This window comes from Polypterus senegalus, chromosome 1 (genome assembly GCF_016835505.1).
Source record: "Polypterus senegalus isolate Bchr_013 chromosome 1, ASM1683550v1, whole genome shotgun sequence".
Taxonomy (NCBI): Eukaryota; Metazoa; Chordata; class Cladistia; order Polypteriformes; family Polypteridae; genus Polypterus; species Polypterus senegalus.
Genome location: NC_053154.1, coordinates 1,629,226 through 1,654,021, shown reverse-complemented (window position 1 = coordinate 1,654,021; position 24,796 = coordinate 1,629,226). Strand labels below are relative to the sequence as shown.

The window sequence follows — 24,796 nt, the reverse complement described above, 5'->3', positions numbered from 1 at the left end:
AAAAATGATCGAATATTCCATATTTGTGAGTGGCAAAAGTGTGTGAATTTGTGCCGGGTTATATAGCACCTTTTTCACAGTCTAAAAGTAAAATTCATATCTTATCCATATAGGCTAATATTTTTCAAACTATTGTGCCAAATACAGAAAGCCCTTGAGTCAGACCATCCCACATTTACGCTTTTGGAAATCACATGCCACTTTATAGAAAGGTAAGAAGCCATTGGCTTTATAAGAAATCAAGGAAACCCCTACATACTATATGTCAAGGTTGACATAACTTTTTGGACATTATACAGACTAAATGGAAAATACAAATAACAATTCCGTAAATGTAACTTTAGGGTAATAATAACATTTAAAACATACCAGAGATCTTTGGAACATTCATACAAAGATCAAAGCCGCTGTTTAGAGTTGTCTGCACCTTTCTAGTCACACTTGGGTTTCTCACCTGGTCGCTTGTCTGATTTATATAAGACTGTCAGAGTGGTAAGGAGACCTTCATGAAGTGTATTTAGATGGACAGAGTGTTTGTCCTGATTTAATCAAGTTTTAAACGTACATTCTCAAAAGCCAATCAGTCCTTGCTAAATTAACATTACAGTCTGTCTGGTGCTGTGGTCCTTTGATTTACTGAACAGCTCACTGATCTTATGTGGGGCTCCAGCTTGCTAGGATTGTACCAGTTCTGGATAAAGATAGTGTTAGTGGACTTGATGATTACAGGCCATTTACTCTGGTATGAAGGTCTTTGAGTGTCCGCCTCCAGTCCATTACTGATCTTCTCCTTGACTCACGCAGGTCACCACCAGAGCAAACCAGCCATTTGATGTTGTGGAAAGTTGGTTCCTCCATCACATTCTTACACATCTCAACTCTACTAATGCCTGTTAGGCCCTTGATTGTGAATCTCAGCTCCCCTTTCAACACTCCAGCCCCAGAATCACTTATTAGGCTAGTTGGACCCCCCGTACTGGCACTGGATGACCAATGTTGTGACTTAAAGGCCACAGTATGACAGCCTGGGCGCCCATCTGTCTGCATAGAAGATCCAAAGCTGTGACCTTTCACTCCTCTTTTTCTCACTTTACATTCAAGACAGCACTTCCTTTTACAATTCTACTGAAATTATCAGATTTTCTAACACTATGATGTCATAAAGATATCCCACCTAAGTGAAATGGAGCACCGTGTAGCACAATTTGCTTGTAAAAATACAGAACTCAACACCATCAAGACAGTGGAAGTAGAGATTGACTTCCACAGACTCCCTCCTGGATATCCACCTCTGGAAACTTGTAGCCAAGCTGTCTCCATGGTGCAGTGTTTTACCAACACCCTTAAAAGGGACAAGAACACCACCTCCATTTTTAGGAAGCACACCAGAGACTGTTTTTCTTACACCAGTCTAAGTAGCTCAACATTTCTCCCTCAACAACAGTGTTCTGATGTTTTCCGTCCCTTCTCCCATTCCAGTTCCAGGATACAGCGGGTGGTCTGCTCTGCTGAGAAGACCTTTGGCTTCCATAACTAAAAGAGTTCTTCATTGGCAGTGTTTAAGAATAAAGTGGGATGATTGCCACAGTCTCCACTCAGTCCAGCTGTTATTTCTCAGATTACATCCCAGCGCTGATACAAGTTCAATGCCACTCAAATGATGCACAATCTCCAAAGCTTATGTTATGGAAATGAAGGCCACTGCTGTCTGAAATCCTTAATCACATTCAAGACAATACATTTTTTTTGTCTGTCTTTACGTGTATGAATAGTTTCATGAAGATTCCTGCTGTTTGTTAATTATTTGTTGTATTTCAGATAACAGTAAGGTTTCTCTACTTTATGAATTCATACGTGGCTCTGAAGTTGTCTTACATCTAAGAATCATTTGCCACATTTAGTGCCATAAGTGTTTTCTCCAATAAAAATAATTACATTCTTGTTTACTACTTAAAATGAGAACCCTCTACCTCGTTCAAAAGATTTTTCTTCACTTTTCGGTGTTTGTAGAGACAGTGGGAAAATCATCTGTCACATTTAGTGCAGACTTTTCTGCAGTATGAATCTGTGTGTGCCTCTGAAAACTTTTTTTGCAGGAGTACATTTTTCCACATTCAGAACAGCTATATGGTTTCTCTCCAAAGTGGATTCTCGTGTGACACTTAAAACTACTTTTATGTGAGAATCGTTTGCCACATTCTGGACAGCAATGGGGTTTCTCTCCAGAGTGAATTCTCATGTGGTCTTTAAGATGCCTGCTGAGTGAGAAACACTTGCCACATTCAGAACAGCTATGATGTTTCTTATCAGTATGAATTCTTTTATGGTTGTGAAGACAACTGTTGTATGAGAATTGCTTACCACATTTAGTACAACTGTAAGGTTTCTCTCCAGTATGAATTCTTCTATGGTTATAAAGATAACTGAGACGTAAAAATTGTTTGCCACATTCCAAACAACGGTGAGGTTTCTCTCCAGTGTGAATTCTGATGTGAACCTGTAGGGTGTTGACTTGTGAGAATCGCTTACCACATTCTGGACAGAGGTGAGGTTTTTCCCCAGTGTGGATTCTAATGTGTCTCTGGAGACTGCTTCTACGTGAGAATTGTTTGCCACATTCTGGACAGCAGTGAGGTTTTTCTCCAGTGTGAATTCTTGTATGCATCTGAAGATAACTTAAAAACAAGAATTGTTTGCCACAATCTAGACAGGAATAGGGTTTCTCTCCAGAGTGAATTCTCATGTGTCTGTTAAGGTTCAAGGTCTCTGGAAAGTGCTTTCCACATTCTGGACAACAATACGGTTTTTCTCCACTGTGAATCTTCATATGTGTGTGAAGATTACTTTTGCGTGGGAAACATTTGCCACATTCCAGACAATAATGACGTTTTTTCCCATTGAAAATTTGGACGTGTTTATACGCTTGTTGTTGATCAGTTTTGACTGCTACTGTCTGTGTTACATTAGCAGCAGGAGGCGAACTGCACTGTAGAGAGTCTGCTGTCAAATTCTCTGATCCTCTTGTTAATTTCTTCATATGTTGCTCATTGTACTGAAGAGATTTCTGAGCAAATGAAGATGTGGAGATGCAGCCATGCTCTTCTGAATCTGGAACAACAGAAACAGTTTAGAGAAGTTAAATAGTACAAGAAGAGTAGTGGCACACAGGTTGGAGTAGCTGCCTCATAATTTGTTGCTATTCCTGGTCTGGCAAGTGTATGTGTGAACTTTACATGTTCTCCTGTTGTATGTTCATTTTTTCCTTCAGTGTGTCAGGTCTCAGATAAAGAAGAAGACGAGCTGTTTATTGATGCAGTAAGAAACGAATCGATGAATGAAACCTGTCATCTTTACAACGATTGACAAACACGGAATGTAACTTGAACACAACACATCGTACAAATACGACCCTGATTGAAAGAAATAATGATAATCAAATCCTTGATGACAGCAACATTCAATAACACTCACAAAACAATTACTGTATATTGACAATCATGTTACGTTAATTTTAAAATGTTCCCTTTTCTTTTTCATAACTTCTACTTCTCCACTGCGATACGCGGGTATATATTTAAATGTATATATATACCCCTATCTACAGTACATACTCGCATAGATAAGCCATATGCTGTGGCTCAATTGTAGAGTCTTCGCCTCTAATGCCGACATTCGAGGTTCGATTCGAGAGGGGATGCACTGAGTATGTACGCGCTACTGATTCATTTACCTTAGCATCTCCTTGGTTTAGGGCGTATGAAAAATATTCGGTTAGCGCAGAATCATGTTACGTTATTTTTAAAATGTTTCCCTTTATTAGCACAAGCACAGCTGAGAAGCTTCGATGCATGTACTCCATAACGCGTTAAAAAAATAACGCATTTAATCACACTTTCAATTCCAAGCAAACGGGAACTTTTGTCAATGCATCATTTCCTGGTACATCCATTACACTGATGCACACATCACAGCTACAAAAATGTTAGAGTCGGAATAAAGCGCGTTCCTACGACTGATCATTTCGACTTCCCGAGCGAAGCCTTGATAAAAGTGTGGTTTTGTGCACACTGAAAAGCAAGCAAAATTAGATGCATTACAGAAAGCGGACTTTGTGGCTCTTACTGGGGATCATTGGACTTCGTGACCGTTAGTAATTCTAATTACATCTAATTACAAAATGTTCAATGATCTCACTGTTTTAGCCTAATGTACAAAATAATTTTGGCTAAGGTTACTCAGAGTTTAAAGATTAAGTTGGTCAAATTACCTTTTATGTTTCTGACTTATTTTTTTCAGAAGAATAACTGCACTTTATGTTGAAATTTTGGTTATTATTATTTAAAGAAAATACTATTCTGAAAATCTACTTAAAGTACTTAAACTACCACTTTATTTTTAAGTCTGCCCAATTTTAACCAGGGATGATATTTTTGTTTCTGTTTTGAATTCAAATGCAGTTTAAAGGCTTTTTTTTTTCAGAAATTAAAACAGCTTCAGTTTACAATATTCATGTCCATGTCTATTATTTGATTCTGTAAGCCCACTAAAACCGTTTTAAATTAAAAAAACAAAAACATTTGCGATTTGGGGCAAATTTACGTGCGATTACATACGATTAATCAAGATTAATTCTTACACAGCCTCTAATTAATTGGATTAATTTTTTTAATCGAGTCCCACCCCTAATATATATATATATGTGGATATATATATGTAGATTTGTATATATAAATGTGTATATACAGTATGTTTATATACAGTATGTATATATATGTATGTGTGTATATGTATATATATATAACTGTGTATATATATGTGTATAGATGTATATATATATATTTATATATATATATGCCAGCAACACTCATGACAATGACAAAACAATTACATTGTCAATCATGTTACGTTATTATTAAAATGTTTCCTTTTCTTTTACTTCTCCGCCAAACCAGGTATTTTGCTATATATATATACAGATATATATATATACAGATATATATATATACAGATATATATAAATATATATATACAGATATATATAAATAGATAGATATGACAACAACACTCAATATCAATGACAAAACAATTACATTAACAATCATCTTACGTTATTTTTAAAATGTTTGCTTTTCATTTTCATAACTTCTTTAACACACTACTTCTCCATGCTTGAAGCCTTGGTATTTTGCTAGTATATATATATACACATATATATACATACATATATATATATATATATATATATACACATATATATACATACATATATATATATATATATATATATATATATATATATATATATATATATATATATATATATATATATATATATATATATATATATATATATATATATATATATATATATATATATATATATATATATATATATATATATATATATATATATATATATATATATATATATATATATATATACATATATATATATATATATATATATATATATACATATATACATATATATATATATATATATATATATATATATATATATATATATATATATATATATATATATATATATATATATATATATATATACATATATATACACACACATATATATAACATATATATACATATACATACATATCTACATATATACACACACAGCTATTTCAGTATCAGTGCAATACGCTGCTTGTTAAAACTCCCGCTCTTACGTGCAAGTCTGCGTGGATATTATGAACTATCGTATTTGTTCAAGTTCTATTTAAATTTTAAATAGAAGGAATTTTTATTTAGAATATTATTCCTGAATAAATCAACTCAAACCTTAAACAACTTATAATATTTTGCTCTCCATAAAAATATATCCTGTCTAAATTATACAAGTTAGAAATAAAGTAAACGTTAAAAGAACAAACATTCAAATTTCTTTACTCTTATGTAATTTTATATAAAAATAAACTTAGATTTTAAATATCCCAAAAGATTTTGCTCTCCATAAAAATATATCCTGTCAAAATTATACAAATTCAAATATGAACATGCTGCATAACAAAACCTGGAAATATAAATAAAATGTGTTCCTTTCAGCAATAACAAATCAAATCATTCAGTTGTCTTTGCTCATATGTCATTTTAGAGCTGGACGCCTGGCATCTTTTTTGGCCACAGGTTCGTTTCTGTTTGGTGTGAGGTTCTGTGTTGTGGAGATTCTCAGGATGGATTGCAGGTGCTCATCAGTGAGGCGACTCCTGTGTGCTGTTTTGTTAGTCTTTATCACTGAGAAGAGCTTCTCACACAGATATGTGCTACCAAACATGCACAAGGTTCGAGCCGCATGTAGACGGACTTTTTGTTCTTCAAAGTCACCAAAGCGCCGTGCAAACTCAGTGCGCTCAGTTTATCAGCAAAGTGCGATTTGGGAACACCGTAGTGACGACTTGGTTTAACATTACTTGGCAACAGGAAAGTGGGGCAAGTGCACTGGTGCATTTGTGTCTCCCATAAAAGCAGCTTCACTTGAAATCACTTTGTGATTGTGCACGGGTAAAACGTCCGCTGAAGTGTCAGATTCTTATTTAATTCTTCTGCTTTCTGTATCTTCTGCATTGCATTCAGGTTACCCTGATGTTTTGTCTCATAGTGCCGTCTTAGATTAAATTCTGTAATTACAGCCACATTAGCTCCACAAATGAGACACACGGGTTCAGTAAACATATACTCAGCCTCCCATCGGTTTTAAAGGCTCTATTTTCAGAATCAACTTTTCTCTTCAGCATCGTGTGAGCTAGCTTCGCAATAACTTGCAGCATCATAAGCTAGACTTGATTAACGCGTAAGTGTTGGCAAGGCAGCTGAAGCGCTGCATTATGGGATCTGTAGTTTATTGTGTTACCAGCGCTTCATATACCGGGCCATTAATAACAATAATACAGTATATAAAATGATCTCGGGCGGATATAATTACGCCGGGCGGATGTGGCCCGCGCCCTTGAGTTTGACACATATGGACTAAATAGAACTTGAAAAGATATATTTTTTCAAATGTGATCGCGCAATTCAGATAGAGTTGACGCAAGACTACAGCCTGCATGCCTCAATAAGTCATCCTCCCTCGCTCTTACTTTTTACCGTTCATCTAATGAATACACTGAGTATGGCTTTACCAAAACAATCATTGATGGCGAATAAAGTATCCATTATTCGAGTATGTAGATCGGGATATATATATATACATATATATATATACCAGCATATCGCAGAGAGAGTAGTGTGTTAAAAAGCTAGAAAAGAAAAGGGAACATTTTAAAAATAACGTAACATGACTGTCAATATACAGTATTTGTTTTGTGAGTGTTACTGAGTGTTGCTGTCATCAAGGATTTGATTATCATTATTTCTTTCAATCAGGTTCGTATTTGTAGGATGTGTTGTGTTCAAGTTACATTCCGTGTTTGTCAATCGTTGTAAAGATGACAGGTTTCATTCATCGATTCGTTTCTTACTGCATCAATAAACAGCTCGTCTTCTTCTTTATCTGAGACCTGACACACTGCATGCACGGGTTTTTTACACTGTCTTCCTTTAGCGGGACATTGACTTTTCCACCGTGTGCTTTGTTTCCGCAGTAGCTGGATTTATGAATATGCTTATCAGACCTTCATATTTTTGCTGCCTTTTCAATTGTGTAATTGGTTTTGTTCAGCTCTTTGGAACTGTTGCTTTTATCTGTGCACTGCGTCAGTTCACGTGAGCCGCTCGGTGTACATGCATCGAAGGTTCCCAGCTGTGCTGGTGCCATCTCGTGCTATGTCCATGGCTGTATTTAATGTTACCTTAGTCCTGGCACTTAAAACTTTCTCTCGCAGTTTCGCTGAGTTTGTGTCAAACACCACCCTGACCATCTCATCTTCCTCTCCATAAGCACAGTCCTTCACCCGTGAATATTTAGTGGAGTTTGCTATTGGATTGCCGCTGACGGACGGCCTTATATGGGCAGGCACTAAATTTCAAACGCCAGCGGCAGCCTGTCTATGAACTTAATTTAAAGTGTAGGTTTACATCGTGCTTTGTTTCAGTAGCAGAACTCATGAATATGGTTGTATATGTCACTTTCGCTCGCTTCTTATTGCTTCGCTGCCTTCTCAATTATATAATGCATGTTTTCTTCAGCGCTTTTTGGAGGTCTTCCTGGTTTTCTATGTACTGCGTGATTACGGGAGGCGTGATGATGTCACACTAAACTCCGCCCCACGGCGTTCAAGCTCATCTCCATTACAGTAAATGGAGAAAAACAGCTTCCAGTTATGACCATTACGCGTAGAATTTCGATATAAAACCTGCCCAACTTTTGTAAGGAAGCTGTAAGGAATGAACCTGCCAAATTTCAGCCTTCCACCCACACGGGAAGTTGGAGAATTAGTGATGAGTCAGTGAGTGAGTGAATGAGTGAGTGAGGGCTTTGCCTTTTATTAGTATAGATTCTTGAGCTAATACTCACATATCAGGGCACTATATAACCTGACATTCCATTATCCTTCTTAATGGCTTCTGAACACTGTCTGGCACTTGATAGTAATGAGTTCACTACGACTGTTAAATCCTTCTCATGAGGCATACTTTCGATTTTCAGAACTCCCATTGTGTATTCAAACCTAATATCTTCACTTCATGGGTGTAATACTTTATATTTAGTTTCATTAAATTTCATCTGCCACAAATCTACTCAAACCTGTATGCTGTCCTAGTCCTTCTGTAATGATTTAATGGATTCTTGATCATCTGCCAATACATCTATTTTGGTACCATCTGCAAACTTAACCAGCTTGTTACTTATGTTCCTATCCAAATCATTTTTATATATTAAAAATAGCAGCGGCCCCAGCACTGACCCCTGTTGGACACCACATTAACATCGGCCAGTTCTGATGAGGTTCCTGAAATCTTCACCCTCTGCTTCCTGTATCTGAGCCAATTCCGCAACCATCTAATAACATCACCTTGAACTCCCACTTCTTTTAATTTGATGCCCAACCTTTCATGTGGCACCTTATCAAATGCTTTCTGAAAGTCCAGATAAATAATTTAAGTTCCACTTTGATCATATACGTTTCTTGTATCCTCAGAATTCCGGCATGTTAGTAAAACACGACCTCCCTCTTCTGAATCCATGCTGACTATTCAGTAAAACTCCTGTTCTTGCCAGGTGTTGCTCAATCTTCTCTTTAATAATTCCTTCCGTTAATTTTCTTGTGACGCATGATAAGCTTACTGGCCTATAGTTGCTTGGATCTGCCCAGCTGTCCTTTTTATATAATGGGATATTTGCCATTTTCCAGTCCTTTAATATTTCCCCTGTGACTTCCTAAAAATGTGTGTCAAAGGTTTATATCTGTACTCACTAATCTCCTTAAGAACTCAAGACTAAATATTATCTGGTCCTGGTGATTTGTTTGATTTCAACATTTTAAATCTGAGCAGTGATTCTCCTTCTACAATTTCTAATTCCCTCAGTACTTCCTTAGTAGTCCTTTTTACCGCTGGGAGGTTATCCACTTTCTCACATATCCCCTTTACTATTCCTGATGCACTTCACCTCCTCCTTGACTGTTCTTTTACTACTAAAATACTGAAGGAAGCTCTTGGGGTCGTCTTTCGCCTTATCTGCTATTCGTCTCCAAATGTCTTTTAGCCTTCCTGATATCTTTCTTAATGGCTGCCCTCATGTTCTCAAACACCCTACAATTCACTTTGGAGTTACAAGTCTTAAATGCTTTATATCTCGTTTTTTTTTTTTTTAATTTTATTTTGCAGCTTCTTTTTCAACTCATTATTAACCCACTGCAGTTTTTTTTTTTTTTTTAATTTCCTACTAATTCCAAATGTAAGTATGTATCTCTCTTGCATTAAATGTAAATCACTTTTAAACTTGCTCCAATGCTCCTTGAATGTTTCCACACTTAAAAGCTTATCCCAGTTCATCCTCCTTAAACTTTGCTTCATCTGCTCAACATTTGCCCTACAAAAGGTCCACTTTAACAGTTTTTGTCTTTGCATTCCCACTCTTCCAATACACTCAGAATTGTATTATATTATGGTCACTTGACCTTATTGGTTCAATTACCTCTACACCCCCAATTCTCTCCTGAATCACCAAATACCAAATTCAGACAACCCGTGTTGGTGCTTTAACATACTGCATTAATAAACTGTCGCTGACTACTTCTAAACACTTCTGATTTGTGCTCTGCTATTTATAAAGTTATCTCAGTTAATGTTCAGGTAGTTAAAGTCCTGCTTGACTATAATATCTCCCTGTAAACTTGCCTTTTTAATATTACTAAAAAGATGTGCATTGAAATTACTGTCTGTAGAAATCTCCAAAAATAAGACCTCTCTCTTTAATGCTTTCCAGACAAACCCAGACATCCTCACAAAGATGGGACTGATTGTCTAAATAAAGAAGACATACCTTTAAATTATCTTTGACATAAACAGCAACCTCCTTTTCTGTTACGTCCATCCTGTCTAAACCTCGTGTACCCCTCTATGGTCTACTCATGGCCATCTCTGTTATTTAGCCAGGTTTCTGTTATTGCTATAATATCATACTTATGCTCTGCTACATACAATTTCAACTCACTAGTTATATTTTTTGATACTTCTAGCATTAAGGCAAGCTATTTTTAATGTGTTATTCATTTTACTTTTGCATTTAAACGTTGGGATAGAATTTACATTACCATGCATTTTTATTTTAATACTATATGTTCTTCAATGTATGTTCTAAACCTGGCCTGTCCTAAGCTCCCTGCCTCCCATACCTAGTCTATACAATCCTTGACTAACCTACTCCAACACACCGTGAGACTCTCCGTCTCTGGAGCAAACGTGTGTTTCAATCGCCCAACTATCACTTTCTGGGAACTGCTATTGAGGTGGCATGCATTCCACCTTAGAGTCTTCAGAGACACCGTCCATCTCCACAAGGACCTGAAAATAGTTTGACACTTCCAGTTCAATGGTTGATGCCCCCGGACAGTGGGTACCCTTAATCCTGCGCCTTGTGACCGTGACCCTCCTATTTCTATCTGTCTGGTCTGGAATCTCCTCCTGTTCCACTTTCGACGTGCACACTATCTGTCTATAGGACACCTGGGACAGGTCCACCAATTACCTACTGCAACGCAGGCCATCCAACTCCTCCTCCAGTTCAGTGACCCTGAGTCAAGGTGCTGGATCAGCTGGCATCTCCTGCAGATGAGGCCATCCTAGAAGACTGGCGCCTCCAAGTTGTCCTCTAAAAAGTGCAACATTCAGTAGGACTTGCATTGCACTGGCCTTATTATTAAAATTTGATTTTGGATTACTAAAACTGCTTGTTTTTAAAGTTGTTTTTTTTAATCAAAATTAAATTATTTAACTTAAATGGTAAAGCTAAAAAAAAAAATTATATTAAAGAACTGTTACAGTTATTTTATTCCTTCTTGCCCTTAAGCTCCTGTACTCTTCTTTGCTTTGACTGCCTGCCCTTCTGTGAGGTTAACTTTACTTTTCTCTGCCTGTCCTCCTAACTTTGCACTCCTCTTATTTCTTACTTAAAAGCTCTCCACTCGCACTGTTTGTATTCCTTCGTATTAATGAACCCTTACGCTGTCACCCCCTAAACTGCTCTGCTTTCCTGACCTCTAAGAACTGTTGAATGTAGAAGACCTTGTTTACTGAATATCTGCAATTAGTTCATTTCTTACTGTCTTGTCTTCTCTGACAGCCCTTTGTGCCCGATTGCCACCTTAACACTAGCTGCCTGCTTACATACCTGTGGAAGAATAATTTTAGGGTAACATGGCATTCATCTTAAAGAAATAGCATGAAGGGTTAATAAATGTCAGAAATCAGATAAAGATCAAGTGAACATCAAAATGTAGTGAAAGATGACTAAGAAGTCAGCCGATGTCCTGTAAACAACCAGAAAGGACAGTTGTTAGATGCACAGAAATTTCAAGGGTGGTGGCTCAACTAAAGGGTATAAAGAACCAGAATAGATTTTTATTTTATATACGTCGCTTGGGTGTAAACCAATGAACCAACCAGAGTGAAGTGTATGCACTGATTGACACTGTAAGTAAATTCAGTAGTTTATGAACTTCTATTCTTTGTTTCTCTGACCATTCCAGGCTGTAACGGACTGCTTCTGATGAATGCTCCATCTAAGGCATTTTGTTGAGAAGTAATTAAAAGATACAGCTTTTCTCCTGCCGGATTACTGATTTGTCCTGTTAGAGGATGTTTCTTTCTTTACTAAGATATTAAATTTCTACCACATACTGCAGAGCCCTTCTCTTTACTGCTTTAAAGTCAGTCGCTGACCTTTTTTCCCCCACTAAGGAATCGTCGTTTCTGTTACTTCCTCCAAAGCCGGTTATTTACTTAGAGATGCTGGTGTCGGCTACTGCTGCTTACTGCCCTGCCTCACTAATGCTAGTCTGAATACAAACAACCAGTACAAGTGACGAGTAATTTTTCCCAAATGCTTCCCCAAACATTCAGCTATTTTTTTCTCCTGTGTGGGCGAAAAAACAAGAAAAAACCCTTCTAAAGAGAACTCCTGCACAGCTCTTTAACACCAAGTGTTTTGGAGCAAAATGAATTTTGAATGAACTTCTCACACCACAGAACACAACAACTCTCAGCGGCTTCTCCTTCATTTGCAAGGATGACATCAGCACGTCAGTACGTGTCAGTCAGTCTCCATTGAGCAATGTGAGTTCTTTAGTTAAAATACAGGTCATTTATCTGAGGCTGTATAGTAGTGTGCACTGGCTGGCACTGCCACCTTTCAGAAACAACTTACTTGGGTCAAATCCAATACCTGATTATTGATGTGGAGCTTCTATGTTCTGTCCGTGTCCATGTGCAGTTTTACCCCCTCACATTCTCAAAGCCCTGTAGTTGCTTTAAATGGTCCCAGTGTGGTGGTGTGTGTAAGTGGCCCTGCAATGGACAGGTATGACAATGACTGACTAGGCCTTTTATTAGTTTGCCAGTCAACATATTTACTTTGAGATGACTATGAACTTCGCCAAGACCAGAGGACATTTCTAATACACCATAAAGGAATGTAAAGATGAATTGCGGTATCTTTGAGAAAAGCATTGTACAAAAATCCGTCTTGTTTGAGTTAGGGAGATGGCAGCCTTAGCAATGCCACAGCTGATATTCCTGAGAGCTTTTTACCTTTCTTTGTGTGTCACCAATGTTACTTTTCAGATTCAGATTTAAAGGCAGTCAGTTTACCAACAACACTTTAAAGAAATGATGAGAAGGCTGGTGCCAATTTGTGGCTAGTTGGTGACAATTCAAGACACTCATAATCGTCAAGTAAAAGGCGCAAAACTAAATACAAATTCATTAAATAATCCAAGTCAATTTCCTAAATGTTTGAATTGATTTAGCCTTCACTTTAACAAAGTTTATTTGAGTTTCTTTTAAACTTAAGGCATTACATGCTGCCTACAATAAACAGAGCAGACACACATGGGTAACACATACAGGACAATGCCGTGCAGTCAAATACTTCACACTGATAAGTGACTGGCAAGTTAGGCAGAAATTAAGATGAACTTACTTAACTCTTTCAGGGTGGATGTCGACTTTTGTCAAAATTCAGGTGTAGAGGACAGTAATCACCCGTATACTGCAACAATGTTTAGTTCAACTCTCTTTTCTAGAAAGAAAGTGAACTTCATTGATTTGACCTCAATTACCTGTGCATGCTTGAGAAGCGAAGAGCAAACAACCTCTAAAATGGCATCAACATCTGTCAATAGACCAAAGCGAATGCACAAAGCAAAATACCATGGACAACATTTTGCGTATTATTGCCAAATCGGAATCTGACTTGTTGGACTCTGATTTTGATGCAAATGATCTGGAGGTGGAGATTGAAAATGAAATTGAGGGACCCGCTTCAGCTGATCGTGGTGCTGAACACGCTTGTGTAGCTGACGCATCTGCGGCAATATTCGCCTGGGAGGACCGCCACTTATGAGGTCAAGAGGTACAAGCCAGATTGTGTTGCACTTCCACGTGAAGATGGGCCAGGCAGCTTGCCCTCCACACATTCCTACCAGCCATCGAGCTGCCCCCACACAGCCACCAGAGATGCTGAACAGGCACAGACAGCAGCCACAGCAACAAGCGTTTTACTTTGATTTACACGTGAAACCTTTGCTTTGTGTGCTTTTCAAAAAACGGAGTTGCCTGCAAAAAATATTCTGCCCTCAAAGAGTTAAAGGTAAAGGCAAGGTCTCAAAGATGGCCGATTAAATTCAATCCGTTTCCTCTTTTCTCATAACAGGGTAGTCATCTTCAGTTCATTGTAATGCAACATTTTTCAAAAAACTAAAAGAGGACCATTCTTTAGGATTAGTCCTCTTAGCTCTGAAACACTGTCACCGCCAGTTATGCTAAATCACTAGCTGCCCAACTTACATGCTACACATGCATCATTATGTACTTTTTAATGAATGTCTGACACAAGCAAAACACTCCAAGTAGAACCAGTTGCATCAGATCAGATGCTAATGATTAGAACATCAGTAGACAGGGTCTTGTCTGAACCCTTATTTAAACTTCAGACATTTTGTTTGGTTTGCTCTTTGTTGTTTGACGTGTGTGCTATCACTATTGCCAAGGTCAAAAGTGTTATCTGAGATCTTTAGAAAGAAGGTCATACATGCCTATGAGTCTGGGAAGGGATGTAAAAAACATTAACTGTCTAAAAGATCATCTACAAGAACATTTCAATCTTCTGTCAGCTTGTCCATGCAATGCTGCCCCAGTAATTTTGGCCAGAGAGCAGAGCACAAGATGCTTAAAGTTGTCTCTAAGAAGTCCAGAATTTCATCATGGATCCAACAGGTCACTCTTGCTATTGTTGATGAGTTTACCATTACAAACATAGGTGTTCATGGACGTGTGCCTGGAGGAAAACTTTGCTGTTCAGAAAGAACAACAGGGCAAGACTACAGTTTTCCCATGAACACCTAGGAAAAGACCAGGATTCTGGAAATATGTGCTCTCGACAGATGAGGCAAGATAGGGTTATTTGGCCACAGCACCAGACGATGAAAATGAAAGATGGCACCAGAAGACCACATACCAACTGCAAAACATGGCGATGGAAAGGTCATGGTTTGCATCAGGGTCAGGGCAGCTCACAATCATAGAATCCACTATGAATTTTTCATTGTGCCAGAGGGTGCTTGAGGAGAATGAGAGACCATGTGTTTGAAGGTTAAGGTTTAACTGAAAGTGGACCGTGTGACTGGACAATGACTCTAAAAATACCAGTAAATCCACCAAGAAATGGATGAAAAGAAAGAAATGGAGCGTTCTGAAATGGCCAAGTCAAAGCCCAGATTTGAATCCCATTGATATCCTGTGGGGAGATTTGAAATGAGCTGTGCAGTCAGGACACCCCTCAAACACTATACATATGAGACTACTCTGAATGGTGGAGTAGGAAAAACTTCTTTCCATTTGATATAAGAGACTGCTAGATGGTTAGCGGAAATACCAGCACCAAAGTAATACCAGCTATCAGAGTCAAGGGTCTACTTACTTTTTTAACAGACAGAAATGGCACGTCTTTTCTTTTCAATTGAACACATTATTGTAAAGTCAATTTTCCATTGTTGCGTTTTTAAATGTATTTACATTGTACTATTTGAATGAAGATCATATGTCCACAAATCACATTTCATGGGGTGTACTTGAGTGTTTATGGGTCCTCAGTGTATATTATGCCACCCTCAAATTCTGCAGGTGTAGATTAAATCATAAGCAGCATAATGAGAGGACTGTGACAGAGTGCAGTATCTGGAAGTAATCAAACAGAAGGTAGCGGGCACTATGAGGGGTGGAGAGGAAAAGGAAGAGACAGGAGCAAATAAAACAAACACACAAAGTTAATCTGGTAACCTTATTATTATATTAAGACAGCAGGGCAGAAAGTCCACTGTGAATGTCTGTCTGCATGTCAGGATACAACTGTGTGGACACAGCAACTTAAAAATGGAATCCCTAAGTTGGAATGAAATGTGGCACAGCATTGGAAAGTGACAGCCATGCACTGGGTTGAGCAAAATAACTTTTATTTAGTGCACAGGGGTAAGGATTTTATTCAAATTTATTGATTTGTTTTTGTAGACATCTCTGCTCTGACTGCAGCAAAATGTACAAAATATACATCTTTCCCAACATTTATCTTTTGCTATATTCATTAACCATGATGCGATACTGTTCTAGCACACAAAATGTAATGTAGTTTAATCTAATTATTCAGATTCAATCAACCATGCACCCCATTCTTATTTCATCCATCCATCCATCTATTATCCAACCCGCTATATCCTAACTACAGGGTCACAGGGAGCCTGATGGAGCCAACCCCAACCAACACAGGGAGCAAGGCAGGAAACAAACCCCAGGCAGGGCGCCAGCCCACCACAGGACGCACACACACACACTAAGCACACACAGTAGGGACAATATAGAATCACCAATGCACCTAACCTGCATGTCTTTGGACTGTGGGAGGAAACAAACCCATGCAGACACGGGGAGGACATACAAACTCCACGCAGGGAGGACCCGGGAAGTGAACCCAGGTCTCCTATCTGCGAGGCAGCAGCGCTACCACTGCGCCACCGTGCCACATTCTCATTTCAATCTATTAAAAGCAGCAAAGCAACCCCCATTAGATGATGAAAATGTTCACAGTATCACTTTATTTTACATTTCATCTCATTACTTACTTATTCTCACACTTCTAGATGACCGTTGCTCTTCTCCTTCTCTCTCGTTCCCTTCAGTGATGTTTTCTTCAAACTCAGATAACTCAGATTTCAGCTCTACAGAATCCCCCTGAGTTGCCAAATGTTCCATATTAGTGAACCAAGGTGGTACACTAGAATGAAACTCTTCACAGACATCTTGCTTGAAAATATTCCCAGTTTCATGCTTTTGAAGTTCAAGGCCAACTGAGAAATCATTTAAATCCTCAACTTTAATGTCAACAGTCCCCCACTTGGGCTCCTCTTTAAAAACTGAAATCCCTTCTTTGTGATCCTCCAACTCCACACACAAACTCTCTGGTGTGTCCCACTCACAGTCCTCTTCTTTAATGTGCACCAGTTTTTCGTCCATGCCACCTTCTTTGGTTGAGGCCATGCTCCCACTCAAAGTGTCTGCTCTTTTCTACGAAGATCCCCTTCTCACATGGACAGCCCCAGGCTGGAGGTCATTAGGCCCCTCAGTGTATGTCCATGTGAATGGAAGAGGCTCCTTTGTACCCTGTGAAAATAAAAGTGGTACAATTACTTCATAAAGTCATCAAAAATATCAAGCACATTTCAGGGTCGACTTACAGTTTTTATCTAATCCAGAACAACACCAACTAAGTTTTTATGAGAGACTGGAATGCTGTGAGCTCTCCATTTTAGCCTAAGAATCCCTTTGCAGATATGAAGGGAAAACCTACTTGAAATGGAGACAAAGTCCAGCTGACTAAGACAACAAGGAAATGTGTAAAAATATATTCTTTTTTTCAGTTTGAACCCTTTCATGTTGACAGCACTGGTCTAATCAAAGCTGGACCAAACACAACAGTCAAAGATCCAAAGGCCAAAGTTTTCCCTGAACTAAGACTACCATTTGAAAGAGACTTGGGCTATGATGTACTGATATGACACATCTCAGCTACAGTGGAAATAACACAAATGAACACTGAATAAAACACCTGGACCACAAGCATGCATTGTGTCCAGTTTGATTGATTGACTTGATCCAGTCCTGTTGATCCTGGTCTGTTAAGAAGGTTGACTCTGCCAATGTGCCTACTGCTCCTCTTCTCCTCTCTCTTACTCTTGCCAGTTGACCCTGTGCTCCAACATACCTTCTACTCCAGACTCCATATACTTCTGGCATTGAGAGTGCAATAGACCCTGCAAATCCAAGTGGACAAAGGCACAGACAGGAAAGGGAGATGGAGCAGGAGATGAAAAGGTATAAAAAGCAGTGGACACAAATCATAGACAGGAGACCAGCAGGAGTTGAAGAAACCGAGAGAAACACACAGCACATGATCATGACAACCAGAACAGGAGATCCAACAAATCACAACAGAGAAAAATGGAAAGGAAAAGGAAAACACCTCCATCTTTTATAATAACTATGCAGACGACATGCCATAAGACGACTCCAATTTATACATTTTGTAAATATTACACTTTTACTTGTCTGACAGACACCCCAGTGGGAATGTGGATCCCCAATACACATCAGTCAAACACTGGGAGAGGGGCGCCCAAGCTGCCTGTACTCCAGCTCACTTCTCCTGCTTCTTGTGGTAAAATTTATGGCCAAAGACATGAGGACCCCCTCCAAATGACTGAGTTCAGATGTTTCATTGTTTACACGGGCATCGAATCAAGTCATACACCCTTCATTGACAAACAAACAAACTCAGTGACTTTAAACATGGCACTCGCATTAGTATGTGAACTTTAGGCTATGCTAGATCTGCCCCAGTCAACTAGAACAGCCATTATTATGACAGCCATTCTTGTGACCGGCCACACAGACTCACAAAGCGGGGCTAACCAGTGCTGAAGTGTGCTACAAATGGCCTGTCCTCTGTGGCACCACTCACAAAAAGAGTTGCAAACTACTTCTGGAAGCAATAGTAGCACAAGAACTGTGTATCAGGAGCCTCGTGAAATGGCCAAGCCTGACATCTCTGTGGTCAATGCCAAGTGTTGGCTGGAGTGAGTGGTGTAAAGTATGTCACCACTGGACTCTGGAGCAGTGGAAACGTGTTATCAGAAGTGATGACTCACGTGTCACTATCTGGCAGGCTGATGGAGGAATCTGGCCAGGAGAATGCTGCCTCCCTGACTGTAAAATTGGATGAAGGAGGGAAAAATACCAGAATTTGGGCTAGACCCCATTGGTCCATTGCAGGGTCCTGTTTATGCTACAGCAGACAAAGACATCTGAGACAATTCTGCAGTTCACTTTATTGAGGGCCCTTTTCCAGTATGACTGTGCCCCAGTGCACAAAGACAGGTCCATGAAGACATGGAGGAACTCTTGTGGCCTGCACAGGGCCCTGATCTCAGTCCTACTAAACACCTTTGAGATGAGTTGGAACAGTGATTGTGAGCCTTGTCTTCTCATCCAACATCAGTGACTGATCTCACAAAGGTTCTTTTGGTTAAATGTGCACAACTTCCCACAGACACACTCCAAAATCTTGTGGAAAGAAGACTGGAGGCTGTTATGGGGAATTGACTTCACATTAATGCCAATGTTCTGCAATGGAATGTCCAACAAGCTCACACTGGTGTGAAGGACAGGTGCTGTTCCTTTAGGGGGCGATAGCTCCCTAGTTGGAATAAGTTCTTTTGTAATTGCGGCGTTTTAAGTAACCCGAAACTATGTATAGATATAATGTAAAAAGGCGACATCCCTCCTATAGTGATACGGCGGCAAAAATCACATACGAGAAAATAACTTAGCTTTCTTTAATGACGATTTATGCGGCATAACAGACAAGGAAGCCATGACAACACTTTGTGTATAGTTTGTCGTTTTTGTCGCCGCACTGAAAGGATTTTCAGGACAGATGACGTAATCACCCATCCGTCCAATGGCTTCAAAGTATTTGGCTGCTGTCCAAGCCTTTTATACTGGTTCCTCCACATGCAGGCCCTTACTTAGGTAAATAGTTCATTTCCAAACAAGGAAAGAAGATTTTGTGCTGACTTTTAACAGAGGACAAAGTAGTATACACCTGTCTTTAGGCGGACTATACATTCCTCCAGCTGTCTTTGTCCATCTTGTCCTATGCTTGGCTCAGCAATTCTAAATGCTGAGAGTCCCTGTGTGCTAACTTTGGCCTGACCTGTACATGCAAGTGGATTTATAAAATAACTTTTGTACAGAGCACAGTGACATTAAACTCATATTCTGATTACAGGTGTCCGCAGACTTTTGGCCATAGGGTGTATTTGAGAAATAAACACACTGTGCACAGTTCTGTGGAGGATCATCTGTAACAAATTTAAATGCAATCCAATTTGTTAACTACATTACAATGCAATACATACACATATGGTACATTTAATTTTGGCAATTTTTAAATGAATTAATAATTAAAAACACATCAAATAAATGATCGCTTGCTTTACAATGTGTATCATCATTTTAATGTTAGTTTAAAATGTAAAATAAAGGTGTACTGCGTTTTAACTCATGTCCATAGATTGTGTGTCACAACTCAAATCAAAGCAAATATATTGCACTTCGCTTAGCAGCCACGGTGAGTGGATTGCCTTTCAATTCAAGACCACACATTCGCCAGGCCAAACTGAATGTAATCAAATGAAAATGAAAATGAAATGACTGTTGTGGAGGAAACCTCTTCAGAAAAAACACATAGAGTTTCTGGGTAGGCAGTTAGGGTAAACTTTACAGCAAAGCATATAAAACCATAGCAGAGCACACAAAGCCCTCTCAGTTCAGCGAGGTGTGCCCAGTAGTTCAGGCGTGGCTCATATTTATTTCAGTTCTAATTACAAAACAACCCCACTTAGCACATTTTTCTCATCATCTACTTTATATGTTACTTTTTGTAGACTTTTCCCTAATAATCGTAAATATTTTCATAACAATCATTTTGACTTAAACATTTCTACTTGCTTCCTGGCCTGGAGGTGACCGGCAATTAATCATCTTTCATATTCCTCACATTCCTAATCTAATACATGCGCTAATAAAAATTGGTGGCCTTTCAGTTAATCAATTGTCACCATTAAGACAGAATCAGGGAGGACCCACATATAGAAACTGAATTGATCAATTAATAAGAACTTGTGGCACCAGCATCACGTAAGGCTAACATCATAGGCTGCTATGCCGGTAAGTGACTGCTAGTGTGCAGCTTCACTGATAACTGAAAACAAGCATAGAGCTTCCTGACCGCTTGGATGAAAGAAAACATACAAGTGTTTAACAATGAACTCTTACAAAACTTAAAGCTAGCCAATATAATAAAGTGCTGTAACGTGATTAATAATTTGTCAGGTTTCTGAACTCTTTTAGGACACACCAAACCCCCGGGCTACTTGTCCGTCGCCCGAAAATTAACGACGGAGATGACAAGTGCGAGCGGCGGCGCGTGCGCGTGCCAGTGCGGAGCATGCGTAAAATCAAAAGGCAAGGCGAGCCGGGCCGGAGAGGCAGGCAAGCGTGAAGAGAGCGGAAGGAATATCGATTTAATGCGCCTGCGCCAAAAGAAAAGACATCAACCACAGCCCACAGGCATATAATCCTCACAGCACGGCAGCTGAAAATGCGCGACGCTCGTGATTCACAATTAACTTAGGAAGGGGCGAAGGTGGGATTCGTTATCTCACCTCCTGAACTCCGTAAAGATGGACAGCAAGAAGCGCTCGATCCTCACCGCAAAATTTAACCAGCCCACGCGACGCTGGGCACCTCCTCGAAATTCGAATCTGTCGTTATGTCGCGTTATGCCCCTCGGTCGGCATTCCCACCCTAGCGCGATATCCCCACCGCCGACTCGGACTGACCTTCCGCACTGTTATTTGTCCTTATGGCCCGAAAGAAGCCCAGCGTATCGAACAGGAGCACGTGCTTGAATGAAGGCAGCGCAAGAACAAACACGTCATCAGCAGGCGACGAGGGAGACGTGACCGAGGCGGGCGTCCTCTTATTTATATGATTTCATCAAGTTTAGAGGGTCGTTACTGTCAAGTAGGCTTTCGAGGGCTTAGGAATTGGAGGGCTAGACGATCCGCAGGCAATATCGAACACAATAAACGATCTCGACGAGAAGGAGTAGATTGATCAATGTGAATAGTAGGATACCGGTAGGGGGCGATTGCATGCTGTTAAAATTCGAGCTAAAAAATAAGGTATTAGACAATCTCAGTATTTGGAGCAAATTGAATAAATGCACAAAGTTTGAAGTTCATGGTCACAAAGAGACTCGGTGGTGTCATGGTATCGTGTTGTAGTTGGCGATATGGACGTCCTTCTAAGACGTGACTTTCATTTAAAACGACTGCCAGTCCACTGATCACAATTCCATCAAGACCTGTCACTGCATTGGGAAAGAATCTGCAAACCTACACTGTGAAAAACAGGCAGGGCACAGAATGTACTCAATAAAACTGTGCCAGCAATTTACACTCATTTTTTAATAAATTTAATCCATGCTTAGGAGTGACGTTTAACTAAATGTAACACAGAATATTCATAAAGTAAGCCATGGGACGTCAACCTCACATTTTTAGTGTATTCTGCCTTCTAACATAGTTTGGATATTCTTTAAAAAGCAGGTAACAAATAATTGTTAATTTATCTTCTAGCTAGTTGTCTGTTTTCCTGCTTTAAGTTGTATAGTCTAAGGTTATTTTAAAGTCACTCGCAGGCTCCCAAATGAACCTCACACATTTTGGAACTCATGACTATTACATTGAATCTAATTCTCATTTGTGACTTCATTTATTATTTGCTCTATGGGTTTGCTCCAAACGCTATTTCATTGTAGCATACAGTGACAATAAAGGTATCTTGCTCTTTCTCTTTTGATTTTATTGTGGCACAAGTGCCCTGAAAGGGGGTACAGTGGGACCCCTTTACATTTTGTCTTAAAGTATCCAGTTATGTGCTTTCATGGTTCATATCTTAGTATAAACACCATTGACAAAGAATATTGATATAACAGTTCACTTCTTTGTCAGTCTTGGCACTAAGAAGTCAGAAGTTGACAGCATTTTAAAATTCAAACCACAGCTTACACTTCACTCTTTTATGGCACAAACATAATCCGATACCCGTGGAGCACTTCACCTGTGGCATGTTATAAATTAACAGTATACACAGAAAGAACAAATTGTACTAATAACTGTACCATCCTTATCGTACAACAGCTTTGAAACAATACACTTTGATTTACAGAATAGACAGTTGTTAAAGAAAAGCAAAATACATACTTCTAACTGACACAGGCTTTCTGCCAAAACAAAAAAAATGCTGTTTAAAAAATAAAGTTTTCAGTTTTTCAGGACACAGTGAAGTTTCAGCAGCAAGGAATAAGAAGAATGTTACCCGCTATAAAGGGAGTAATGACATTCAAGACAACAGTTTGCCCTTTGGTGCCTCCACTTTATTAAGTAAGCAGCCTCATCCCATCAAGCTCTGGGAACATCTTTAGGAAAACACGGGGGTATACTTGAGTTTTTCTGAACAGACCTGAAGGCACAAATGAGTCCCGCCATTGGAGTGCAAGCCTTGGCTCTGTTTCCACAATCAGTCAGCGCTTTACAGTCCTCAGTAATAATAATGGCAGCATTCACAAGATAGGACTGGCACGGTTTGTTGTGCTGAATGGCCAGTTCCTGTCTGATTTGTTCTAATGTACTAAAATCCACTGGATCCTCTGCTGTGGCACCATGGAGAACACAGATCTTCAAGATGTGCCAAGTGTTCCATCTTCACTGTTAATAATAATAACACAAAGGGTGACAGATTAGACCAAATGTAAGGATGTGAACTGTACATTGTGAAAAGGCGCTATATATGCACCCGACCCGACACAGATTGGACACGGAGCCACACGTATAAAATAAATAAACTATTTTCTTCACCTGTGGGGCATGCCTCCCCCGTAATCCCCACAGGCACAACACAGTCCCAAGCACAATACACCAATACAACGCGCTCTTTCTCTGCACCACCACTCCTCCCAGGCAACCTCGTCATCCTCCTCCACCCGACTGGCCCCTAAGTGGTAGTTGCTGGCTCCTTTTATTGGGAAGTGCTCCAGGTGCTTAATTGCTGACATCCTGCTGCACTTCTTTGTGTGACGAAACCAGTGCCCAGAAGGCTCCAGCAGCACCCCCTGGTGGCGCCTGCAGAACCCAACAGGGCTGCACAACACTCCAACCCCCATGAAGCCCTGGGGGAGTCCGAGGCACCGCTACAACCCAGGGAGGCTGCCATCTAGTGTCCAGGGGGAGATACTGTGTTTTCCATGCTTGCTCCCCTGGAACATATGCTGCAGGGGCGTCCCGGCCAGGCATGGGCCCAGCCATCTGTCACAATATTTAGAGCACAAAGTTTTGTTTTTTTTATCAAATTCTGTATAAATAATTATACTCCAAAGCTTCTACTGAATAAAATATCTAATTCCTTCAGTAGCCAAAATGAAAGGACATGACTGGTACTCTTGAAGAGCTCCTCCTTACTTTCTCTGAGTTTAAACAGTGATTTCTCCATTTCTTCTTCTTTATAGATTGCGGCTCTGATGAGACATCATCTATAGACCCATAATATTTTAAAAAAGTCATCACAAACTTCAAAGGATTTTGTTGGACAGTCATCTTATCCAAAGATCTTGACCATACATTGTTCTTCTCTCTCTTGTTAAATTAATCTTAGCCTGAAGCAATCTATTAATTTTTTACATTTAAGATTTTTCATGTAAAGGTTTACCAGTGTTGTTTCTTGTCCTTGTGTGGATATAAACGCAGGGAACTCCAGTTTCTGTATTCCATCTCACCTGAAGAAGGGGCCCGAGTTGCCTCGAAAGCTTTCATATTGTAATCTTTTTAGTTAGCCAATAAAAGGGGTCATTGTGCTTGGCTTTTCTCTACAGTCCATTTCAAGAGAATTCATTTTACACATCCTACACTAGACGTTGTTTCTGGTACATTTCCAGTTCAAA

At 39.3% G+C, this 24,796-nt stretch overlaps 1 protein-coding gene across 2 annotated transcripts; it reads right to left on the bottom strand.

Moving 5' to 3' along the window:
* On the bottom strand, positions 1-21,870 carry LOC120520521 (zinc finger protein 501-like). 2 transcript variants are annotated; one of them, XM_039742838.1, is made up of 3 exons: positions 21,636-21,870; positions 16,797-17,334; positions 1-3,108 (listed from the first exon to the last, which is right to left on the bottom strand). In XM_039742838.1, exons 2-3 carry the CDS (start codon positions 17,209-17,211, stop codon positions 1,991-1,993), a joined length of 1,533 nt encoding a protein of 510 aa, XP_039598772.1. In that variant the 5' UTR covers positions 17,212-17,334; positions 21,636-21,870; the 3' UTR covers positions 1-1,990. The 2 variants fall into 2 exon arrangements, with proteins under 2 accessions (XP_039598772.1, XP_039598803.1); XM_039742869.1 differs by lacking the exon at positions 21,636-21,870 and adding an exon at positions 21,459-21,620.
* Between the last annotated feature and the right edge of the window lie 2,926 nt (positions 21,871-24,796).